General features: G+C 39.9%; 1 protein-coding gene across 1 annotated transcript; it reads left to right on the top strand.

Moving 5' to 3' along the window:
- The first annotated feature begins 3556 nt into the window (after nucleotides 1–3556).
- LOC120551946 lies at nucleotides 3557–14436 on the top strand. Its single transcript, XM_039789544.1, has 16 exons — nucleotides 3557–3590; nucleotides 3677–3733; nucleotides 3824–3915; nucleotides 4000–4134; nucleotides 4220–4267; nucleotides 4357–4437; nucleotides 4601–4666; nucleotides 4814–4914; nucleotides 5192–5252; nucleotides 5345–5395; nucleotides 5559–5603; nucleotides 5687–5751; nucleotides 5877–5910; nucleotides 6107–6169; nucleotides 6267–6309; nucleotides 14291–14436. The coding sequence occupies exons 3-16, from the start codon at nucleotides 3913–3915 to the stop codon at nucleotides 14434–14436; spliced, it is 942 nt and encodes a 313-aa protein (XP_039645478.1). The 5' UTR covers nucleotides 3557–3590; nucleotides 3677–3733; nucleotides 3824–3912.
- The last annotated feature ends 3893 nt before the right edge of the window (nucleotides 14437–18329 follow it).

Below are 18329 nucleotides of genomic sequence, written 5' to 3'. Positions count from 1 at the left end.
TGTATATGTGTATGTATTTACATTGTAGATTCTCACTGAAGGCATCAAAACTATGAATGAACACATATGGAATTATGTACTTAACAAAAAAGTGTGAAATAACTGAAAACATGTCTTGTATTTTACATTCTTCAAAATAGCCACCCTTTGCTTTTTTATTAATAAGGGAAATAATTCCACTAATGAACCCTGACAAAGCACACCTGTGAAGGTAAAACCATTTCAGGTGACTACCTCATGAAGCTCATTGAGAGAACACCAAGGGTTTGCAGCGCTATCAAAAAAAGCAAAGGGTGGCTACTTTGAAGAATCTAAAATATAAGACATGTTTTCTGATAAACAATTATGTTATCTTTATAGGCTCACACAGCCGTTGGAAGCGAGTTTTGATGCCCTAGAAGAAACTTTTAAAGACTGCTTTCGCCAAGCAGGGATCGGCTTCTTCATGCGTATTTGCATTTCGAAGCTCTCACAGCACATGAATACAAATATTCTTGTGTGAACTGTGGAAACTTCCCACCTCTGGTGGTGATGGATCTCCACAAAAAGGGTGTTTTCAGCATGCCGTGTAAGTGTCTTTAATAAAAAGGAAATTATTGATTCAAAATTATATTAGTTAATTTAAACATTTTAATTTGACTGACATTGACATTTTTTACATTGTTTTTTGTGACTGTGACTATCCTTTTAAGTCAGTGATATTGAGCCGGTCCCTGAGGATTTCACAGGGGGAAGTGAACGTTGAAGATTTCTGGGATTCTGTGTCACTAGAGATGATTGCCAGAGGGCTTACATCAAGTAAGTGTAATTTCTAGGTTTCTATTTAGGATTCAGTAAAAAAAAATAATATTAAAATCAGATATAAGTAATGTGTCTTTTTCCAACATTTAATTCTGATTAACAGGTAACCGGAAGAATACTTTTACTGTCCATCCCAGCTATCATTTTTGGGCACCTTGGATTGGGCAAGGCACACGAAGGTCCAACACTGTGCTAAACACAGAGTTTTTAAAAGCTCAAGGTCCAAGAAACTCAGCAGAGGCAGATGACATCAATATTACTGAATCAAATGAATTGATGAATTTGAAGGTATCCTCCACATAGTTTGTATCACCCTTTATTTGGTTCTTTTCACAAAGGACTCTCATGGAATCTTTGTCTGTTATAGGCCTACAAACTGCAGGACAGTTGTATGGAAGCAACGTGTCTTTTTGATGCAGTTGAATAGCAAAAAGCCCTAGTGAAACAAAGCAAGAGTACAGTAACACCCATTACTGTATTCTTGTTCTGTTTTACCTAACAAAAAATAACCGTGTTGCTGCGCAGTGAAGTTACTGTTTCCATGGTGAACACACACAGCTGATTTCGCGGCATCCTCACAAGACGGTTTTAACATTTGCGATTTCACCCTTCTAACTTCACACAAATGTATTTATTAAATTAAACATTTAGAGGCTAGGCTATCACAATATAAACACCTGTCAGCCGCCAGGGCGGGACTTTCTCTCAGAGGTCCATTCAGATAGCATTATGCTAACAGGCGATGTTTTAAATAGCTTTGCTTACCTGCCCTGATCCTCCCTGCTCCTAGCTGTAACTTTATCCTCTGTAACTTCACATCATCGCCGATGCCATGTCATCATTTTGTTGTTCATATCACAAAGTTATAATCCAACCAGCGGTGGAAAAATATTCAAATACTGTTTAGAGAAGTTAGCGAGTTGTGAGCAAAACTGACATATTCTATTTACTGTAAGCATCCTTTCAACAAAAACAAACTTCTGCATGCAAGCCGGCAGGTATTTACGCCCCCCTTAGCTCTCGGGCTCAAACACATTGGTTCCTGTTCCTAAGCATTTATTTTTTGAACGGTTTCTTCTTCTGAATATAAAATTATATATTTAATTTGGATTCCCCTTAATTATATTAACCTAAAATGGTCAAATTAGTTTTGGTTTTGGTATATCCATGTTCAGGAAAACAAATGGTTCCAATTATTTCAAATGCAGTGTATCTAACACACCCAGAGCCCAAGTTGTGGCAAAATAGTTTTTGGAGAATCTGTAGTTACTGCCTTTTTCCTTGGTATGGTGCCACGTTTTTGGTAAGTAATACAAAGCAAGAATACAGTAACTGCAAAATAGGGGTAAAATATCAAATTAAATATGAGGATTGATATGTACAAAGAATAAGCTAATATCAAGTAACAAAAACAGCCACATGTCCAATAATCTACCTACAACTACTTAGCTGGATGACAGGATAACTTTAACCCTTGTGTGGTCCTTCGGGTCCCAGTGACCCGAAGGACCACACAAGGATTATGTACTTCCGTTTACTTTGTTGAGAATTGCTCTCTAATCCCTGTTTCTTGTAAAGTAAGTAAGTAAAGTTTATTTCTAGAACACATTTAAACACAGTTTAAGCTGACCAAAATGCTGTACAAACAAGAACTAAGGTGCTGTATTAACCCTTGTTTAGAGAGCAATTCTCAACAAAGTAAACGGAAGTACATAATCCTTGTGTTGCCAACACAAGGGTTAAAGTCATTTTTCTCAGTTCTGCACTCTGCGTAGTTACTGCCTTTTTGCTTTGTAGGGCAGAATAGGCCTAAATGTTAGTGGGGATAATATAACATTGTCAACCCACGTTTACTGTATTTATTCTTTCCCTTGACCTACACAGGTGGATGCAGTACGTACACTCTGTAAGGAATGTGGTGTCGACTCTTGTGGTTCTAAGATAGATCTAATTCTGCGCCTCAGAACCGAAATGCAAAATAGACAGGCCTACGACAGTGTTTCAGAAGATCTGGGGAGCATCAGGTGACAGCTTTACATTTTTCTGGCTTTGTCGGTTTTATGTATTCCTGTAAATACATATTAACTTTACATTTATATACTTCTTATTCCTAATGGTTTAATCCTTTACTATTCATCCAGGTGGTTTGGCTGCCATCTGTGTTCCCTGCGGTGTTTTGTACAGCTTGAAGTTTAACATCAGAGCAGAAGGCCCTAGAGACTTTGCAGATATGCTTCTGTCGTGGAAACATATGCCCAATATATCAGTCTATGACTTTGCACGAGGTCTTGTAAACCACACCAATGTGAGAGTGCCAGAAAATCCACCATTCCAGCCAAATGAAGGCCGTCTTGCTCCTCCAACCCCTGAGAACATACAGGCTGCCAAGGACCGAACACTGAAGATCCACCTTCCGTGGCTTTTGGAGCCAAACACTGAAAACTTTGAAGATGATAGTCATCCGGTTACCAAATCCTCTCAACATTATGTCTTGTGTGACAAGCTACATGAAGGTAACAGCAAGGATGAGAAGGACATGCTCAGGAGAATTGAACTTGTACCGGAGCTTGCAGGTCAGCTCAACAGCCAAGTGGCTGAACAGTTCTTCGCAAATATGCGGAAGAACAATTATTTCATTAACAATATGTCGCCTTCAGCTCACATTTTTCTGGTGCGAAACATTGTTCATCACCACAATGAAAAAAAAGAGAGACAAACCATTGAGAAGATGAAATGAAATGTGAGGAATGTCAGTATCACACTGGACACACTTGGGAAGGCAGTGGCAGGTAACATAAGGATAACAGTTGTTTAAAATGTAGTGTCACAATCCAGTCCAGGATGTATTTGATCTACTGTTGATTGCTATGTTTAGCTCCACAGACTTTATTGGGCACTCAGACTTCATTGGAACCCACAAGAAATCTTGATGGTAGGACTCATTTAAACAGATTTCAGATATTGGGGTTGATCAGTTTGTTAGGCTTGAAAAATAATCTCTTTTTACATCTTTAACCTGTAGGACCAACTCCTGAAAGGGAAACTTCCCTGTGTGACATACAGCCACAGAGATCATGCTGGGGTTTGAAACCTAGTCCACGACAAAAAAATATGGTAGGTTTGATTTCATACTGTACATACACAAAGTTGGTACTCTTAATGTGTGTGTTCGTGTTTGTGTGTGTTCGTGTGTTCTAGCTGAAATATGTCTTGGACCCCAAAAGAAATCCAGATGAAACAATTATACGAACCCAGTTTACCAAAGTGCAGCAAGTTACCTTGCAACGCAGATACTTTTTGACTCTGGGCTTGGCACGGGAGTTGGAGGCCACAGTAAGCACAACTTTAACAAGTTATTTGGGTATAGCACACGGTTTTGCCTTGGGTTTATATTTTGTTTTTTTTATGCTCCATACAGATAGCAAATTGCTGTTTTCAGATAATCACCCAAATAGCACAGTCACAGGTAAATTACTTAGTTTACAATATACAGCATACAATGATAAATGTTGTCTTTCCAACTTAGTTGAATTTCAATGATATATGTGCCATCAGCAAAAGGATGTGTATGCAGTGGATTGCTACGTGGTACCAACATGGCTACCACCACATTGTCCGGATACCTCATCTTTCCCCGTAATTTATTATTATTATTATTATTATTATTATTATTATTATTATTATTATTATTATTATTATTTATATATATATATAATTTTGTTTAAATAGTTATATTGTTTAAAAAAATAAAGGTTGAGATCTGTTCTGCTTTTCTATTTCTTCGTGATATGTCTTTCAGAACGATTTGGCAAACAAGGATTTTGTCCTCATACCTATTTGGAAACCAGGACACTACATGCTCTGTGTGCGTCTGCAGTTTTATTATTACCATTACTTTTGCACTGATTTACTATTATAATCTACTTTCTTCTTTGTAGAAACCTTTTTATCTTTAATTTGAGAAATTATATTACATTCGTTTATGTTAATATTCCTAAAAATATGTGTACAGGTTTTGAAGCTGAGAAAGAGACAAATCCTTTTCCCAGACTCCTTATTCCATCTGGAAGCCTCAGTTGGCTTTGGCGATCAACGTTACATTCAGATTTGCAGGTTTCAACTCATTAAGTTCAGACGTTCAATCCATCTGTTTTGGATTTAACCCTTGTACATTTTCAGTGGTTGTTTCTACGGTTGTTTTCTACGGCCCATACAAAAATTGAAAACAGGTCAATTTGACCCGAAGTCAACACAAGGGTTAAAGTTGTTAAAGTTATTCTAGGTGCTTTTGGTCTGTTCTTGACCACATTAAGTTGTTCAATAACATATTTAGTTAGATCTGTTTAAGGAATTTTGGAAAATAAAATGCTGATTAATACTTTAATTGCAGCGATCTTGCACAGAGGATTATCCCAGGAGAATGGACTGTGATATACAGCAAGGACATCAAAGTAAATGGGTTTCTACGTATTTTATTGTTTATTTTCCATGAATGAGCTGTGCTGAATGTTGTACACTGTCTTACTGTATTTCTGATGTTCAGGGTCTCCCAAGACAGGAAGATGGCAATGCCTGTGGGATCTTCATGTTAATGGTATTGTGTGTTGTCCTCAAATGTCACTTAATGGTGTTAAATATAATTTACCTGACAACATATTAGCTGTGGATCTGTTATTGTATTTAAATACCAGGGGAATATAGCTTAGTATGTTTTTCCAAGACTAGTACAGACCAATACGTTTTCTTTTTTATTACAGTATGCTCTTTACATTGTGCTGGGGGCAGATTTTGACTTCACAACTGTAAGTGCCCAGAAAGTCTACAGACATATTACAGTACGGTTTTGTAGAACATGACTTCATTGTTTAAAATGTTGTATTTCTAGGGTGACATGGACACAATCAGGACATGGTGGTGCCTGTTGCTCCTGTCTGGTCATTCAGTTGTCAGGTGTGTCAGGATGTTACAACTGTAACATAAAAATGTATAACAAAGCCAAAATTATACATATAGATGTAATTACTATTCTTCTTAATCTCTAACATGTAATTTAAGAAAATCTGTCTGTTTTAAAGGTTCGCACAGAAAAGGAAATATGAAGATCCCATCGTAAGAATCACATTTTGATAGTTGTTGACGATGTTGTGACCTGCATGCTGAGGATTACTTATTATATGATTTGATGTATTTTGGATCCAAACCTCCCACTTCATATGCATACTTTTTACTGACTTTTAAATATTTTTAAATATGTATTTGTATGTATTTACCCTGTGACAATTAAATAATTGTTGTCTGTGTACAGATAATAGCAGATAAGGATAAGGAGGAGGCAAAGAGGCCCAGGACAATCCCTCCTCAACAGTCGGTTAGTGTGAATGAAGTAAACTTGATGCCTCAAAATACTACAAACTGTCTACATAATGAATTCTCAAAATAAATAAGTGTTAAATGTGTTCATTCAGGAACCTGTTGACCTGACCAGAGGGGATTCTGGAGGGCATCAATGTTTCTCTAAAATAAACATGTTACACTCTTTCCAAGACTGCTTTTTATTTTTATATTCTATATTGCACCAAATATATTATTCATTAGCATGGTAGTCTGCATTTATCTTACTGTTTACTTAAACACCAAATATATTTTAAGTATTTTATTCATTAGCATGATAGTCGACGCAAAAACGTATTATTAATACGTATTTTATTCCGGACGGATGGCATGGGAAGCGAGCTTTTATTTTGATTGTCAAGGGTCCAGGCCTGAAGACACCTACAGGCAAAAATTGACTTTTGGTCATAGCGCCCCCCGCTGGCAACAGGAAATGCGCCTTATATGACAAACATCATCCGATTTGCATGAAACTCAGAATGTGTGGTCTACATGTGATACTGAGCCACCCCCTATAATATAGCCATGCCCACTTAATCAGGCCACGCCCCCTTTCATAACATTTGAACCGTTTAAGGGATACCCTTGTGTGAGGTGTCACTGAACTCAGCACAGACTTCCTTTTTAATTGGTGATGGTTTGGCCCGCCCCCTATGTTCAAGCCACGCCCCCTTTCATACATGCTGACCTATCTAAGGTAGAGTCTTGTGTGAGGTATCACTGAACTCAGCAGAGACATCCATTTTAATTAGAGATGGTTTGACCCGCCCCCTTAGCTTTAGCCACGCCTCCTTTTATAACTAATGACCCGTTTGATGTAGACCCTTGTGTGAGATATCATTGAACTCAGCAGAGACTTCCTTCTTTATTGGTGATGGTTTGGCCCGCACCCTATGCTTTAGCCATGCCCCTTTCATAAATGCTGACCCATCTAAGGTAGAGTCTTGTGTGAGGTATCATTGAACTCAGCAGAGACGTCATTCTTCATTGGTGATGGTTTGACCCGCCCCCTAAGCTTAAGCCACGCCCCCTTTCATAAATGGTGACCCATTTAAGGTAGAGTCTTATGTGAGGTATCAATGAACTCAGCAGAGACTTCCTTGTTTATTGGTAAAGGTTTGGCCCGCCCCCTATAAGTTGGCCACGCCCCCTTTCACAGCTAATGAACCGTATGACGTAGAGTCTTGTGTGAGGTATCGTTGAACTCAGCGGGGAGTTCCCTTTTCATTGGTGACGATTTGCAGCGTCCAAGTGCTGCGCGAATGCACGGTCGCAAGGAGCGGCGTCCGCCGGTAACCCCGACGCGCACAGAGGCGCGAGGGCCCGTCCATCGCTGCTTGCAGCTTTAATTTTAAGATATATTCACTTAATGTTCAGATAAAGTGGGATTTCAAAATAATAAGCCATTTTCACAAACCTTAAAAGAACACGCCGACTTATTGGGACTCTGTCTTACTCACCGTATCCCCCAGAGTTAGATAAGTCCATACATACCCTTCTCATCTCCGTGCGTGCTGTAACTCTGTCTGACGCCCCCACCGCTGGCCTAGCTTAGCACAGATCCTGGAGGTAACCAGCTCCATCTAGCCTACTGCTCCCAATAAGTGACAAAATAACGCCAACATTTTCCTTTTTACATGTTGTGATTTGTATAGTCACAGCGTGTACAAATAACAACGTCACATGAGACACAGCCATCTTCTAACCGTATAGAAAGCCAAAGTCACAAAGTCACCCTTCCGGTGGACCTCATGGGACCTTAACTCAGAAAAAATATGAACGGTAGTGAACGGGGAGAAGCAAATTATTTTTTGATCCCATTTGAATTGAGCCATGGATTACAAATATGATGTTCGTCAATTTAAAAGATAATTTTTCAACCGAAGAAAGTCTCAGTTACCCGTAGGTTTGTCATATGACCACTAAGTTTTGTGTGAAACCGCTCGGTGAACTACATCTCCCGTCTCACACAATCTACCTCACCTAGCTTGATGCTCGGCTTTCTCGCTAGCTAGCTAGCTAGCTTAGCTCTGTTAAACAACACATGTAACGTTATCTTAACTGCTGTGTTTTATCCAGTCAAGTGTTTTCAGCAGATAAGCAAAAGAACAAGCAAGATCCTCTGCTCATTAGAGTAACGTTACATCCCCCGGTACGATACACAGAGACATCGTGGCTTCAGCGTGAGGTCATCCATGAAGAGTGTAGTCTTTCTAATTACATATTTTCACAGTCTTATACTTCAACAGTTTAACAATATACTGAGACTTTCTTTGGTTGAAAAATTATCTTTTAAATTGACGAACATCATATTTGTAATCCATGGCTCAATTCAAATGATATCGAAAAATAGTTATTATCTCTCCATTGACCCTCGTTCATAATTTTTCGAAAGATAGGTACCATTGGCCGGAAGTAGAAGGGTGTGACTTCGGCTCTCTATACATACTGGGAACTATATTAACTATTGCTTTAACTATGTTGGCGTTATTTTGTCACTTATTGGGAGCAGTAGGCTAGATGGAGCCGGTTACCTCCAGGATCTGTGCTAAGCTAGGCTAGCGGTGGGTGCGTCAGACAAAGTTACGACACACACAGAGATGAGAAGGGTATGGTATGTATGGACTTATCTAACTCTGGGGGATACGGTGAGTAAGACAAAGTCCCAATAAGTCGGCATGTTCCTTTAACAGGCCCTGAAAGGCTAGCATATCAGAATCTTACTCTGAGCCATGTCATACTACATGAACATACTATTTTCTGCCAAAGTTAGAAAAGTTCACACTAGAGATCTTTTTATTTGTGTTTTTATCGGAGCTTTCCTCACCGGTTTGGGCACAGCTTAGCTGGAAAAATGGGATGTTGCATACTTCTGTGCACCAATCCGAGTTTATCTACATTTAAAAGCGCGAGAACAGATGTGATGTGAACCCAATCCCTGAGTGTTAAACTGATACTAAGGATATTTTTCTGAACTTTAACTGTTGCATATTTAGTCAAGTATTTTATGTAACAGAGAACAGGTCTTTAAAGTGATGGTTCGGAGTAATTTCACCCTAGGGTCCTTTGCACCATGACCTCGAGCCAAACACTCACCCAGAAGCTTTTTTCACCTGGGTCTAACATTGTGAGAGTTAGCGTAGTGTAGCGTTATCAGCTGAATAGCTTAGCGCAGGGGCTAATGGACCCACGTTTGTATCTTGTAAATGACCCCACTAATAATGCCCGAAATGATACCAAACGTCTACACTAGTACATATAGGTTATGTACTCATAAAACGATGGATTGGAAAGTTTGTAAGTACACCAGAAGTTTATGAACACTTGCCTGCTCTCTTCTGCTCTCTGTTGCTGCTGCTGCTACCTGCAGTTAGAAGAGTGCTTAGGGCCGTCTACAAATTACTACACCGAAAAGAGATACAACAAAAATATTTATTAATTTAATGATTAAATAAGGTAATGTCTCCAAACTTACCTCAATTATTACTTGTCTTCTGCTAGTTATACTACAGCACTTACTTTAAAAAAAAGTTAAATTAAAAATATTTTTGTTGCATCTCTTTCGGTGTTATGTAATTTTAGACGTCCTAAGCACTCGTCTTACAGCAACAACAACAGCAAGAGAGCAGAAGCCAGCAGGCAAGTGTTATTTATATAAACTTCTGGTGTACTTACAAACTTTACAATCCATCGTTTTATGAGTACATAACCTATATGTACTAGTGTAGACGTTTGGTATCATTCCGGCATTATTAGTGAGGTCATTTACGAGATAAACGTGGGTCCATTAGCCCCTGCGCTAAGCTATTCAGCTGATAACGCTACTGTTGGGACCAAGCAGGGGGTTAAACATTGATTTTTAACAGAAAATGGCTCAGATTGAGCTGACTGCAGAGACAAGGGACACAGGGAAGGCAAGACAAAGGATCTTGGCCTACATGTGAATCCCAAAGCCAGTTTCACCAAACTCCTACAAGCCACCACTTGGAAGCAGAGTCGCCAAAATGGGGATTCTACATTCAACACGAGGGGCAAGGCAGACTGGTGGTGAGACAAAGAACTGCTTCACACCTGTGACAAGGTTGTGCTTTTCCCATTGGCTGTCGGGCCTTTGAATGCACCACCCCGCCACTAGGAGGTGGAGGAAGGATAAAAGCTGCCGGCGTTTGTGTCTCTTGGCTTTCCACGGTAATCCATTTTACTGACAGGAGGTGCACTAGTCCGGACTAGCTTAACCAGCGTCACCTCGCTGGTCGAGATTGAGCTGGGACATTTTATATCTTTCTGATATACAAGGGATCCGAGGGGATACTGACCCAGTATCTCCTCACATCTGCAGCGGGTTTAATCAGCCTGGATTCAAGAAAAGGACTTTCCGCTCTTCTTGCATCGTCAACCTGGATCACGTGTCGTCTACTGCTCTGGACGAAACGGATCGTTAAACTCTGGCGAGAGATTAACTACAAACAACACATGTACCGTAAGACGTTAGAACTAGTGTGTTTGGTTTGTTTATTAATGAGCAAAGGGTTCGCTACCACTTGTTGCCATTAATGTGATCTGTGATTGTAATCATGTATTGGCCCATATCTGGTTATTAATCTGTTTCTGTGAACGTATCATTGATCACAATACTGTTGATTATGTTGTGTTAAGTAGCTGGGTAAAACCGTAAGCGCTACCTGCTAAATCACTCCTTTCACGGAGTTAGTTACTGTCCGCGAGATAATCGCGGTGAATCAGCTGTTAGCCACTAGAGTGGTTATAGTGGCCGTTTCCCTCGCTAAGTCAAAAGTCTCAGTCTGTCCTAACTACACGTGGGGTCCAGACCTGAGTGGCTGAGGGAGCTGGCCATTATCGATAACTAAGATCAGAGTGTTTTCCTCCTTTACTCTTTTTCCTTTTACTAACGCACACGGACACAAGATAGCCACGTAGCTCCCGAGCTAACGCTGCTAGCTTAACCACGTAGGGTCTGCTTACGTTTGTACAGAACTAACAGGCTAACACATGACCAGGGCTGGGTTAAGCGTGCGCGTTGCCTAGCAACCCCCTCGACCTGTTCAACCCCTCCTCGTGCACCCAGCACCACTACCGCCCTCTTGAGGCTAAATAGTTTTGTGCAGCTCACAGGAGTAGCCATTTTGTAGTTTTTGTGTTAGAACTACATTTCGACACTGCCCCCCTCCACTTTCACTCACTGTTCCACACACACACACACACACACACACACAACGCCCAGACACAGACGTGTCCATGACATATGCTGCTTTGTTTTTGTTTTGTTTGGTTGTGATATTGTAAAAAGTATATACGTTTTATTATTAAAGGATTATTGATTGGCTACTGATAATTATGACGTTAATAAATTCGATTATACTTAATTAGCAGTTGCTTGTGATTATTTGTGTACTTATTGTAATAATTGCTGGTCGAACAGGTCCGTGCTCGAAATCACACCTTCCTTTGTTTCCTTTTAAAGGATCACTATAGAAATGAGACTGTTCCACAGTTTGATTATTGGTCCCTGACTTGCAGGGTGGTGCCCCGTTTTGATTGTTTGTCGATTTGACGAAGTTATTAATAACCATATTCATAACTTTATTAATATTGATAAAACATCTTTGATAATTTGCCAATGATCAAATCTGTACCCTACGTGTATCCTACACTACTCTACGCTAACTCTCCCAATGTTCGACCCAGGTGAAAAAAGTTTCTGGGGGGGTGTTTGGCTCGAGGTCATGGTGCAAGGACCCTAGGGTGAAATTACTCCGAACCATCACTTTAAGCCATTGCAATTTCAAATACAGACGGTTTAAGCTGAATAAAAATTAAGTGAGCTCTTTACAACCTTAAAAAAAACATATCAAAGGTTTATGGTGGGTCTTTGAATCAGACATGCTGCATGAAAGCAAAGTTGATGAAGACAGAATATGTCCACTTGACGATATAATAGAGAAATCAGGCAACCAGGGATATAAAACATGTGAACTGCATAAGCAGGGTGAATTGCTTTTTATGGTTTTTTATTCATATATATATATATACATACATACATATCATTACATTTCCTCTCACCGATAGCTCTTCCTTCCATTAGATGGGATTTTAAAATCTCCTCTAAAGCAGGAGAAATTCCATAGGAACGATTCCTGAAGAGTTATTGATTATAAAACGCCTGATATCTCTGGACAGTGCAGAATCAATATCACTAAGCTAGCTCATATCTATCCGTATAATGCCTCCAGTTAGCCAATCCTTCCAGTTTAGAGGTCAAGGAGTTGGCCTAGCCTCCAAACAGTTTAGCTGCTAAGCCAGAGAAAAACCAATTGGTTTGTGGAGGCCACGCTCATAATTAGGGAAATGCATTACACAGGAAGGCCTGCATGATCCCTCAATGAGTTATTGATCAGAGCATGTTGAATGGGAGCCAGTGGTCGCCATCTCTGTCTCTCGGATTCTCCATCAGAGGACATACAGACAGCCTCCCTGCCAGGGATGGAATGTAACTAAGTACATTTACTCAAGTACTGAACTTAAGTCCAAATGTTGAGATACTTGTACTTTACTTGAGTCTTCACTTTTCATGCCACTTTCTACTTCTACTCCGCTACATTTCAGAGAGAAATATTGTACTTTCTACACCACTAAATTCATCTGACAGCTTTAGTTACTAGTTACTTTACACATTAAGATTTCTGCACACAAAACACATGTAGATTATAAAATCTGATGTTTTATTATAAATGAAACTAGCCAACAATATAAGGGCCTACAAGTCCATCTGAAATGATTAGATCATTAAACACACAACTGTTCCTTTACACCACATGTATTAAACTCAAGGCCCGCGGGCCTAATCCGGCCCCTCGCACATTCTGATCCGGCCCGCATATCAATTTAGGTTCACAATACATTTTGGCCCACCCCCCTCGAATTATCACCAGGGACTCTACACCTTCACTACACCGGTGAACAAGGGATATACTAAATCTGGGGCTACTTGTTTTGATATCGTTTCGTTAAGGTGTAGAGCCCCTGGTGATACTTAGAGCAAAGTTTCATGTTGTGTCGAGCCTTCTTAGTAGGGATGGTACGGTTCATGAAAAGACATCCGAACCGCTCGGTTCGCTTGTCTCGGTTAGGAGCGCGTGTGGGTCGCACGGTTCGTCAGTACACTGTTAATGTACACTAACCACTTACTGCCGTAGTGCCCACTTTCGACACTTGTGTTAAAAGACTTACTGGAAATGACAAGGGGATGAGCGTGACGAACGCAACCCATGGCAGCTGATTGGACGAACGCGTCACGTGGATCTGGCTGCTCCCGAATTTCAAAACAGACTCTAATGGCGGCTCGTTCAGAATACGATCTCGTATTTTACGAAAATAGTTCACCGAAACATGTTTCTGAAAAAATTTGAAGCGAGAAATAGGCCGTGCAGTTGCTGAATCTGTCTTCATTTCAGATCAACAAAGGTCAGTTTAAAAGATTTTCGTCAGATTTTGAGAGGCGCCGAGCCGAACGCTCCTCAACTGGAGTGCATGGATGTATTAAGAGAACGGTGGAGTGTGCAGTGCTGCAGGTCACGTCACGTGTAAGAATGGCAAGTGGGAGAGATAAGGAAGGCTGCCCGGAGTTGGAGGATGCGCCAGCGTCATATAAGTCTGGTGTGTGGGAACATTTTTATATATAATATGCATAAGTATATTTCTGGAGTGTTAAAGATTAAAAGAAAAAATAACAAGAACCGTACAGAACCGAAAACCGTGACCATAAAATCGTGATACGAACCGAACCGTGGGTTTTGTGAACCGTACCACCCCTACTTCTTAGGGTTTTAAAAATAGCTATTTTGAGGCTAGCATAAAAGTGCCCCTATCACTCCCATTCAAAAGGCCATTTGACCGAAAAACGAAAATACGGTAAATCATATAAGTCACGCTTCCGTCCTAGATATGCTTTTAAACTAAAGTTTGACTCGGGTACATTCACAAAAAGACCCTAGGTTTCATTTTGGCGAGAGTTACACTTTAAGTAAAGGATCCGAATACTTCTTCCACCACTGCACATGCCCATCGTGGGTCTTCACAGACTGCGGGATGTGGGTGGCTGGCTGGGGTTGGAACCTGGGTGGCTGGACGGGGATTGTGGTGGTGGTGCAGAGCTGGGTTCCTGCAGCAGCGAGCGGGACTCGGCGGCTCCGGGACGACTCGGAGGATAAAGAGCAGCCTTTGTGATGTGTGCTGCCGGGGCTAGTGAGGGCTGAGCCGGGGAACAGTAATGAAGCTCAGGCCTCCGTCTAAAGCCACGTAGACATTCAGAGGTATGAATCCTAATAATAATCCTGCATCTCATTCGCATTATGGAAATCAGGGACTGTGTTAGCCGCAGTAGTATTTTGCTTTTTACATATCTAAGGCCAGAGGATAATAAAGTAGACTTGCATGATATGCATGTAGAATTTTAAAGACGTGAATAAATGATATTACTATATATGTAAATATTTTCCATGAAGAGCAATAAATCTAAAATGTGAAGCAGTCTAAAAGAAAGAAAAAAACAAGTTTCTATGTGCATGCTATTTTGTATGCTGCAGCAGTTTCTGGATGACTGGCGAGGACAAGACATCCTGACCTTTGCTTCCACAACAACATGTAATGCACTTGTCACCGCTGTTTTACAATTCACGGGCCGCCCACGGAACGTGCTTCCCCCGAACAACGTCCTCGCAATTTGTGTAATTAAAAAAGGCACACGGTACGTGCACACACAAACACGTCGTACTTTTACCTCACCGTCACTTAAATGCCGGACAACTTATTCCACACTTTACAGCTCCATCTCATTATGCGAGCATAACACGGTTATGCTAAAACGGCATGGTAATGTGCGAGTTATCAAAAAGGAGCAGGTTCTACTTGAGTTGCTGCTGTCAGTGAAGGGCTGAAAACATGACTGCTGCCTGCTGCTTAAACCTCTCTAAACACAGCGTCACACACAGCTGCGACTGTGTGGGTGCAATAGTTATGCATTGGGATAAATAAAAAATGATTATGATATGGCTTGTAGATGGAGACTCAGAATAGCACATTACAAGAGTGTGATCTTTGGGGTTGCACGAACCGCTGCACCCGTTTGCCTTTAGCCCATTTCGGTTGCACACTCGATCGGTTGTGTGCACTCATGCTAAGGAGAGAGATGCTGTGAAATCCCTGACAGGACCTCATATCTTCACAGCCAAGAAGGATGCATTTTCTTCTTTAAGAAGCAAATTTCTCATTACTTTTTTTTTTTTTACTACCATCAGAATATCTTACTTATTTCTAATTCATTTCATGCTTGGCCTGTATTTCACCATAGATGTAAAGCAGAAATGCCAAAGACAGAATGCCTTGTTTGGAACAATCAGTAACTGGAAAAAAAAAGTTGATTTGCCTTTGTTTCTTTTTAAAATTGAAGGTACGTTTGTGTGAGTTTCAAGCTCTTTAACATCTTTCACTCTGTGGTTTAAAAATGGAGGGAGAACACAATTAGCTGTAATGTCAAAGTAGACTCTTTTGATGTCAAAAGGTTTTAACTGTAGAACTATGGTGGTCCTTCGGCAAAATTACAAAAACATTTTGTGGGAAAAAGTAGGTATCATCATTGTCATTCTTTAAATTATAACCCTTAAAGGTCCGATGTGTGGGAATTCCTCCCATCTAGCGTTGAGATCACATATCGCAATCAACTCTCTCTCACCACGCAGATCAAACTAGGTATTACAGCTACGGTAGCCTTCACGCTTCAAAAAGCCGGTCTCTTGCTCTTTTCAATCTCCTTTTTCTTTTTCTGGGCGAAGAAGAAGACTCCTGTTCCTGAAATTTGGATTTTGAATATGTGTGGTCCTCCATGTTTCCGGGAAGCTACGATAACTCTTTAGCAGCATTAGCAGCACCTGTGAGTTTATCATGTGACAGCGAAAACACGAAAGGCGGAGCAGTATGTCCTGTATGTCCCTTAGCGGCTAATGTATTTCAAGATGGTGCATAAATATGGAACGTCTAGCCCAGTTCATGTGAATGGAAATGTAACATTTCAAGCCAAAAGGAATACTTGGAATTGATGGTGGAGGTCAATATTCATGAAAAAGGACAAGTTTGTGAACAGGCAACACAGATTTTGATAATGAACTAAACACTTTACACACTGGACCTTTAAGATGTTCATGTAATGAAACAGTTTTTATACCATTTGTGGTCGATTTTACCCCTTTTTTAAAACTTGACCCCATGCACCTAAAAAATAATTGCCAAAAAAATAAACAAAAGTCTGTGTGTATCATCTATTGTGAGCTAAGGAGTTCTGCTCTTGGATTACCACAGCATCGTGAAACTACACCCAAAATCTAGATTATTCAGAAAAACATTCGGAACCATTTTCAGAAAATAGTGCTCAGTCAGCCTTTAGTCAAAATTGCATAAATCTCTTATTTTCAAAAAGGTATAGACACTGCATTTTCCATAGATAAATATCCAATTTCATTTGTAATACCACCTCACCTTTGTAGCAATGGCCCTGTGGATCAGCATTAAAGTTAGTTGGATCAGAATGTTGGTGTCCTTGCAGTTACATAATTCAGTGTTTCCCCTACCATGATGGTCCAAAATGATATTCAGTTAGCACAGTGAAGTTATAAAAAAAAAAGAAAAATACATTGAAAGGGTGCCAGGCACCCCTAAATCTCTGGTCCTAGAATTCAAGAATAGATTCAAAGTATTTACATCCAGTACTTACGTGTCTATAAAGTAGTTTTATTGATAGTGGTGGAGTTCACCATTCCCATGATGGATTCAAATTAACTTTCACACGCACCAGGGACTCCCAGGAAAAGAGTGCATGGGTGTAATCCAGAGTGATTCTAACTCATTAACGGCTTCACTGTTTATTGTTCATTCTCTTTCCATCATGTCAGCGCGGTATTAGGTTAACAATAATGCCAATCGAACATCCTACTGCTACTACTTCACATTAAAGGGTACTGTTTTTCTTCAACCTGGACCCTATTTTCCTATGTTTTTGTGTCTAACTGGCTGATTTTGTTTGTTGACTGTGAATAAAGTGTATTTTAAGAAGCTAAAATAACTTATTTACATGGAGTCTGGTTGCTTTAGCAAATGCAATTTCGTTGAGGTTTACATGTTTAAAAAAAAATAAAGGATCTTACTCTTCAACAGAAAGGTCGACCTCCTTAGAAATCCTTTCCATAATGTTGTCAGACACTTAGAATAATAATCTGAGCCTGTCAGCGGCAAAACAAACACTTTTGTGAAGGTAAATACAAGCTGGAAAATTGCCCTATTAACTTACATTGTAACTTGTTTCGCCACTGCAGCGATCTCGCTTAATACTGGACCAACGTCGGACCATAGACTGTTAATAATATACAGTCTATGCATCAGACTGTTGTTCCCATCAGTAGTTACCCTTTAAAAGCTTTCACCTGGTGGAATACAGAGTGGCTTTTATTGTAAAGCAGCCACAGGAAGCACAATGCATTGGTCAGCAGCACTGGGTTTAAGACAGACCTGCCCTTGTGCTAAGCCATATGTTGAAAATTCATATTGCTTAACATAGTACTATTAAATATAAAAACCTGTCTAATCCAGTAGCAGCACATTTTATTGAATTCAATCATGTGTAACAAGGGTGTGGCCTATATAACATCGGTGCAGTGTTGACATTCATTGTTGATTTTGAAGAATGTCATCAGAATAAATAGAGAAATGCAAATGGAGCAAGAGTGTGAGACACCTTTCTCTTACTTTCTTGCACAGAACTGCCACCAGTGGTGGAAGTATTCAGATCCGTTACTGCAGTAAAACTACTAATACCACACTTTAACTTTAAGGAAAGGTATGTAAGGACCATCAGGAAATTGTACTTAAAAGTATTAAAAGTTAAAGTACTTGATGCAGAAAAATACTCCCATTTTAGAAAGTGAAAGGATCCAAACAGTTGTGTATTTAATAGTCTAAATTATTTCAGCTGGACTTGTAGGCCCTTATATTGTTAAAAAGAAAATAAATATATTTTATAAACTACATATCTTTTGTGCGCACACATCTTAGTTTTTCTTGATTGCTTTGAC

Source organism: Perca fluviatilis, chromosome 2 (genome assembly GCF_010015445.1).
Source record: "Perca fluviatilis chromosome 2, GENO_Pfluv_1.0, whole genome shotgun sequence".
Taxonomy (NCBI): domain Eukaryota; kingdom Metazoa; phylum Chordata; class Actinopteri; order Perciformes; family Percidae; genus Perca; species Perca fluviatilis.
The sequence above is the reverse complement of the archived record's forward strand: the minus strand, read 5'-3'. Positions and strand labels throughout refer to the sequence as shown.

Bases quoted from the DNA above. Each gene is read 5' to 3' on its own strand.
- LOC120551946 (XM_039789544.1), top strand. The intron at 5,396-5,558 runs GTATTGTGTGTT...TTTTTATTACAG, and splicing joins GTGGGATCTTCATGTTAATG to TATGCTCTTTACATTGTGCT. The intron at 6,170-6,266 runs GTTAGTGTGAAT...GTGTTCATTCAG, and splicing joins CAATCCCTCCTCAACAGTCG to GAACCTGTTGACCTGACCAG.